Source organism: Morone saxatilis, unplaced genomic scaffold (assembly GCF_004916995.1).
Source record: "Morone saxatilis isolate NCDOM2014 unplaced genomic scaffold, NCSU_SB_2.0 Contig14, whole genome shotgun sequence".
NCBI classification, from domain to species: Eukaryota; Metazoa; Chordata; class Actinopteri; family Moronidae; genus Morone; species Morone saxatilis.
Genome location: NW_023339696.1, coordinates 10,524,186 through 10,531,186, shown reverse-complemented (window position 1 = coordinate 10,531,186; position 7,001 = coordinate 10,524,186). Strand labels below are relative to the sequence as shown.

At 42.7% G+C, this 7,001-nt stretch overlaps 2 protein-coding genes across 2 annotated transcripts in view; one reads left to right on the top strand and one right to left on the bottom strand.

Annotated features, from left to right (window-relative positions):
• Positions 1-314: 314 nt before the first annotated feature.
• On the bottom strand, positions 315-3,210 carry bri3 (brain protein I3). The gene is made up of 3 exons (XM_035655085.1): positions 2,568-3,210; positions 950-1,058; positions 315-339 (listed from the first exon to the last, which is right to left on the bottom strand). Exons 1-3 carry the CDS (start codon positions 2,710-2,712, stop codon positions 315-317), a joined length of 279 nt encoding a protein of 92 aa, XP_035510978.1. The 5' UTR covers positions 2,713-3,210.
• Positions 3,211-5,087: 1,877 nt separating this feature from the next.
• The window catches only part of tecpr1b (tectonin beta-propeller repeat containing 1b), a 12,468-nt gene continuing 10,554 nt past the window's right edge, over positions 5,088-7,001 (top strand). The window contains exons 1-3 of the mRNA XM_035654597.1: positions 5,088-5,206; positions 5,398-5,497; positions 6,689-6,959. Of these exons, the coding sequence (XP_035510490.1) occupies positions 6,697-6,959 (263 nt within the window). The 5' untranslated portion in view covers positions 5,088-5,206; positions 5,398-5,497; positions 6,689-6,696. The remainder of the gene's footprint in view (positions 5,207-5,397; positions 5,498-6,688; positions 6,960-7,001) is intronic.

The following is a 7,001-nucleotide window of genomic DNA, read 5'->3' as shown; positions in this document are numbered from 1 at the left end:
GCATGAATTTAACAGCCAGATGATAAAAAGAAAGAAGATGTGTCTGTGCTGTCCTGTCGTTCATTAACTCTGCAGTCATTGAAAATACACAGGTCTCCACTGCAGTAAGTGGAGTCAGTCAACAGTCAACCTTATTTAAGACTGAGGTGTTCCTCTTTTTCCTTTTAGTTATATGCTTTCATAATTCAGAGACTGACAGTCATAATGATTGCGACACAAATAACCACGTAAACGTTCAAGTATACCCAGCAGAAGTGTTATTCATTCACCTCGTGACAATAAACAATGCTGCTGCGCTGTTGGGAAATGAAAAGCTACACAACCAGGTTCCTGAACTTCCTGCAATAGATACATAGTGGATTTCATTATAGTGGATGGGAGTACGTCTGACTTCCTTTTGCTGTTCCTGTGAATTGTGTCCTGCAGCAACCTTTTTGTCCCCCGCGTGGCCTGACCGGCCGCGTCACGTGTTTGAGGCTGAAAATCATCTGACTGACAGGATGTTGACTCAGGCACAGTGAAAACCAACATTAAACTGTCATCTAAATCTGAACGCCGCGTCCGCTTGACATGAGGTCGCACTGCGAGCGCCGTCATACACATGGTAAAAACGCATGAACACAAAGAAAGACCGAAGACGTAAAGTGATGGTTTTGAGCCTCTAAAGGAGGTTCAGAATTAGTCACAGTGAGCATGGGACCCTCATGGTTAACCATGTGCTAATCTAGAGCTCACATGTCACTGAAAGGCCTCATTTTCATTAGTGGGCTACGGTATCTCATGTCAGCTATTTTTAACCTCATTATTTGCTCTTTGTGTATGAACTGTAAATGTTTATCACTGTTCTGATGTATGTAGGACACTCAGGCATCATGTGTTCCTCTGTTATCTCCTGTATTATACACTCCAATGTGTGTGTGTGTGTGTGTGTGTGTGTGTGTGTGTTTACCTGCAGGCCGGACAGCCTCCCACCACCACTACAGAGGGTTGGATGATGGTGTAGGTCCCAGTGTAGGGCTGCTGGGATACAGCAGGGGCCATTTGGGCTGATGGGTATCCTGTGGTTGGCAGAAGGAGATGGCGTGCACGTTATATATACGTAGCTCTGCTAATTAGAGAAATGATCCGACCGGGTTTTGAATGGAGATTTGAATGTGAGCGGTGACACGTGTTCATCAGAGGCTGCACTTATCACCATGGACGGGTTCAACAGCACCAAAGTAGATAGCAACAGAACACGAGGTAATAAACGTCTTTAAGCACCAAATGAAAGGAGGTGATAGTGCAGATATAAACAGCTCGTTCTAAGGTAACGGAATAATTATACACTAATACAAAGTCATCTAAAATGTATCTATTTGTATGAAAATAAGTATCAACAAGCATTTGTGATATTATAGTGTAAGAGTGTAGTGATATGTTCAGGATAGCTGGATTTACCGGTGTTACAAGACTGACTGGTCGCTACAACGAAGGTCCAATCATCAGTCTGCCTTTAAATGTCTCTCACAGCTCAACAGGCAAATCTCATGATCGAGTTGCTAGAGATTCAAGTTGGCTGGAGAAAGTCAAACAACAGGTCACAAAAAACCAGAGGTGGAGTGTGACTGGTTCATATTGATTGGTTGTTGTTTTTTTTCTCAACCACCTGTGTACACCTGCAGTGGGATTTGTGTGACACAGTGAACTTTGATGGCATAACCAAACACCTGACTGCAAACCTCCCCGTGACACTAAAACTCTCAAGACCGCACACTTTGACTGTGAATACATACACCGTTTTAAAATGAGATAAGGGTTAGGGTTAGGGAAATTCCAATATTACAGCAGCAAAGTGGATAGAGAGAAAAAGACAGTATAAAGACAGTATAAAAACAGTATAAAAACAGTATAAAGACAGTAAGAGTATGAAAAAATGATTGTCCGTTTGTAACTACAGCAACAGACTCATCTTCAGAGGAGACCTGAATCACGTGGTTGAGCAAACAGGAAATTACATGCAATTACAAGAACTGAGTATTAATTTCAGGACGGAACTTCCATGTCCTTACGGCTCACATAAAGCCGACATACAATGTACAAGTAGAGTAGTTTTGTGCTGCAAATGACCTAAACTTCAACATATTCCACACCCTGTTGCTTCCTATAAAAACACACGATTTATTGTAAATAATCAGACTGTTTAAATGTATCGATTACTTATGGTTAATGAGCAGTGGCTTTAAAAAAAAGGCGCATATTTCCTAATGTCTGTAAACACAATAAGCCTGCTGCTGCTGTCACACTGCGCATGCGCCACATTAGACTACCTGATAAACGACACTAATGACTCTTTCAGGGTATTTCTAACTTTACATCTGTGACACGGTGGTTCAACCTCTACCCGCTGACTCAGTGACGGTCGCAGAGCCGAAACAAAGCGACCTTTAATGCCTGAACGAAGGCGGAAGTGGGCAGAAGTGAGTCCTCTCTCTCTCTCTCTCTCTCTCCTCGTCTGGGTACTTTCTGGTAAACGAGCGTACGTGTGTGTGTGTGTGTGTGTGTGAGACATGAACGGGGCTACTTGCCTTGGCCGTCGGGGTACGGGTAGGGCGGCGGGGCCGGCTGCGGGATGGCCCCATAGCTGTGCTGCTGCGGGCCGTACTCATAAGCCCCGGGGACGGCGTTGTAGGCGGGAGGTCTGTCCTGAAGAAGAGGTTTGCTGTCCACCATCTCACCCGACGTAATGCGTCCTCGAGTTGTCTCGTTTTTCTTCCGTCCTCAACTTAAATAAACTCGGCGACAGAAAAAGGGTTTCTTTTTTTAAAAAAAAAAAGAAAAGAAACTGAACTCCGGCTTTAGTTGGCTTTTGTTGTCGCGCGACGCGGTGGCGACAAAAACAAAGAAAACAAAGAAAAGACGCTGCGCCAAAATGAAACTTCGTCCCTCTCCATGCGCCAACTTTGTCCCCCTCGGCGCAACAACCCCCCCAAATATTTACCAAACGTCCACTTTTCGAGACAGGAATGAGCTGAGTCAGTCTGGTAATGGTTAACTTAACTCCATTTCCCTGCCCGCGGTTGGTCCTCTGGTACCAAAACAACAGTCATCTGTCATCGCAGCACCTTGTAACTCAGCTGGAAGTGAGGAAGGTTTTCCTTTCTGTCTGGATTGTCACAAGAGAAGAATCATGTGATGAGCTGCTGTAGAGCCTCTGCGCACCGAAAAGGCTTCTTAAAGAGACAGGGCGTGCAAATAAAAACAGGCTGTGGCGGTGCAGCTGCTGCATGCAGAGCACTGCGGAGCCAGCAGCCTTCATCCCTGAAGCACAATAATGATACATAACGCAGCCATACAGGGTATTAGTTATCGGTTCACAGTTTGAGCAGAGCCTCAGTGTGTGTGTGTGTGTGTGGACAGAAAACTTATTACACTGTGACTTACATAAGGGCTGTCCTGATTGTGAGTGGGCTACCCTTAATGTTGCATAATATTGTGTTGGCTTCCTTAATCAGAGGGTTGCGGTGAGGTCGACAGGATGTTTTGAAATAGCGTGATTTCATCCTTTAAATGAGAAACAGTCCAATAATTTAAAGGGCCACACACTGAAAAGGGGGAAATGTCAACCTGTAACACTTAGAAACTATTAAAAATAATATCACAGCCTAATGTTTGATTTATTGATAAGGGTTTTTGTTATTTGTGTTGTGGTTTATTCCAGCAGCTCGTGTTTGTGTGGCTTATAGTGTCTCTTCTACATCACAACAGGAGATGGTGGTGAATTGAAAACTTAACTCATATAAAGTATGATGTTAAGCTGTGGTACGGTTTCAAGACTCCCAGAGGGACAATGGTGGAAAGAACATATCAAAAAACATAATTATGATAAGATTGTAAGACACCTGCTGTGTTGTTAAAGGTTAAACTGGTGGTTCCTCGTCTCTCCCTCATTAAGATGTCTAACAGTGTATATAAAGTATAAAGAGTTATATAAAGTAACCTGGTAACCTGAACTCTTGTTTACAATGTACAGAAACTGTCTGATGTGTCATATTTTATACTTTTGCATCATTTCATATATATTTATTTATTTTTCCACCTGCTTGTATGAACATTTTTGATTTAAATATGTATATGTTTACCTTTGTTCAGCTTTGTTGTCGTTGCTTTTAGCTTTATGTCTATTTCTTTACATTGAGAGCAACGATAAACAGTCATATTCCCTGTATGTGTACATAAATATTAACTGGTTGTATTTAAATAGCTGTTTGAGGCCCAAAGAGGCCAAATGATCTAATATTGCACCAAAAAAAAAATTTGAGAAAAATCAAACTTTTTAATACAAATTGACTCCTCAGCTTCATCTTGTGACCCTTTGCAGTTTGGACAACCACCGGACTAAACTGTCTGCATTTAAAGTATATAAACCTTTAGTAGTTGAGCTCAACATAAAATGAGCCACTAATGCTTCAGGTTTAACATTAAATGATGATGTCATATATAATAACATGTCACAGTGAGTACTTTTATACTTTAAAGTGCATTTTGCTGATAAAACGCACTTTTAATAACATTTTGAATGCAGGACTGTTGATGAACTCGATATGACACATGGTATAAAGCTGAGGGGGGGTCATTATAACACTGTACTAAAGGTGTCCCCACCTCTGTCCAAGGTGCTGAACCTGGGCCCCCCGGGGATGAGGGAGCTGTCCGGGGTATTACTCAAACACACCACCATGGTATTTAAACACCAACGTTATTTAATAAAGATGGCCATAAATGAAACATGTCTGCTCTCCCTCTCTTTTTTATCCCCTTCTTTCCATCACTGTTGTGGCTGTCTGTTGTTGCTGTCTGTTGTTGCTCTTCTGGACACGGACCATCTCTGCAGTAAATATACTGTAACCATACAAGTAAAACCAAACCTTGCGCTTCAATAATTCATTGGGCGCTGAATAAATAATTGAAATATGCCCTGTCAATCACCCTCGACTGTCGGAAAAAAAGAGGCTGCTGCTCTCCAACCAATAGGAGAAAGAGGTCCCACACTCCTGCACAGCTTCCACCAATCAGAGCAACACTTCCTCCATTTCCCGTTGTGGACTGTGAGTCGGACATTCCTCTTATCTGGTCCAGGATGTGAATCAAACAGCACCGCCGAAATGTGCACGAATGACCCTGCTCCGCACAGGTGTCGCTCATGAATGCCAGAGCCTCATATATTGTGAGTAAATAGTTTTGTGTGTTTGAAGACCCCTCCTCCCCGGGCGTGACCTGGCTTTGCCGCCTGCTTCCCCTGGAGATGTAAACAGCTTATAGCCGACTTTGCGGCACCTATATCGGGCCACTATGTGTGTTATTAGCATGCTGTCATTGAAGGGTGGGTGGGTTTCTAACATGTTGAATGTGTCCTAGCATGGGCCTCGGAGACGGCAGGTATCAGCTGTTGCACTTGATGTCATGACACGTCTGTTGATATTCCCTTGACAACCGCGGATCGGATAGCAATATTCAGGTAGGCTGCTGTTTGAGCCCACTGTGGTTGTGGTCCTGGATTTAACTGTGTGTGTGTTTGTGTTTGTGTTTGTGTGTGTAAACTGCAGGCTACTAGGGATGTTAAGTTATTCTAGGAAAATTACACACATATAAAAACTATGTAATGTGGTTAAATGGCTGCATTTAGGCTACTCCAGGTGTTTCCTCTGTATTTTCCAGTCGTTGGTTCCGTTTCAAAATAAAGCTCAGGCGGCTGGTTACATTTGTTTAAATTAAACAGAATAAAAGGCCTGTTTGAATGAACAGCCGAGGCACAGTGACAGTCAATACCGTAGCGGATTAGTATCAGACGATAAAGCAAGTGTCAAGCTGGGCCAGCGAGGGTAACAGTAAGACTTCCGGTCAGAAATTTCAAATTAAAACCACCACGTTTTTGGTCGTCACTTAAAAAAAATAAATTCGTGATTTTAAGATAAATTAAGAAGTCCAAGAAAAAAATGCTCAGGGAATATTTTAAAAAATAAAGTCAGAATTGAAAACTTTCAGAGTAAAGTTAAATTCAATAAAGTTGAATTCCAGCATTCTGAAAATAAAGTAAAAAAAATCTACAATCTGATTTTACCCACTGAATTCTGATGATATCAAGGTTCATCTTTATTGTCGTTATACAATACAGATGACAAATCCAGTCTGTAACTTATACAAGTGTGATGCAGAAACTGAAGCCACCAGTGCACACACACACTGAGAGTGGACTTTACAGTGAAGTAGGAGATCTTGTGTCCAACAGGGAACACTTTAGAAACAAACAACATTTGCATATTCATTTATTCTGGAATTTGTGATGAGGTAGAAGAAGTAGACGCCTTTTTAAGGATTTTAATGTGGAAATTGTACTTTTTTGTGGAAAAAAACATATAAGACACACATTATTGCTCCAAGCAGACTATTTGTACATGTTGTTGTAAGTATATACTGAAATTTGACACAGCTCATCACATATTTCTCATATGGCTCTATAACTCTTTCTTATTATGGTGCTGCTAACTACCAGAGTGGGAAAATAACTATTCAACTATTCAAGGATGAATATAAATGCTGCCTTTACTCATGGCCGTACCTCTTCAGGATGTCAATAAAGTGCACAGAGTCATAAAATAAGTACCAGACAGTTTGGAAAGATGAGTGCTCTCTTGCTGTTTCCGTCCAGGGGCCATCATGCCCATCACTCTGCTGTGGGCCGTGGACGTGTATGGCAGGGTGTACAGCCTTTCCACAGCTGGCCAGCGGTGGGAGCGTGCAGACGACATGCTGCTGGAGCTGAAGCGTGTCACTGCGGGGAAGGGCCGCTGCTGGGGCATCGGCTGCGACCACTATGTTTACCTCAACATCACGCCCAGCGAGACCTCCATCCGCTACCGAGAGGAGACCTATGAAAACCAGGTGGGCCTCAAGCTGCATGTTCTTACACTCGCAATGCTGTACGTGGTCAGTGCTGAAGTGCTGTTGCTCTGCGTGTGTGT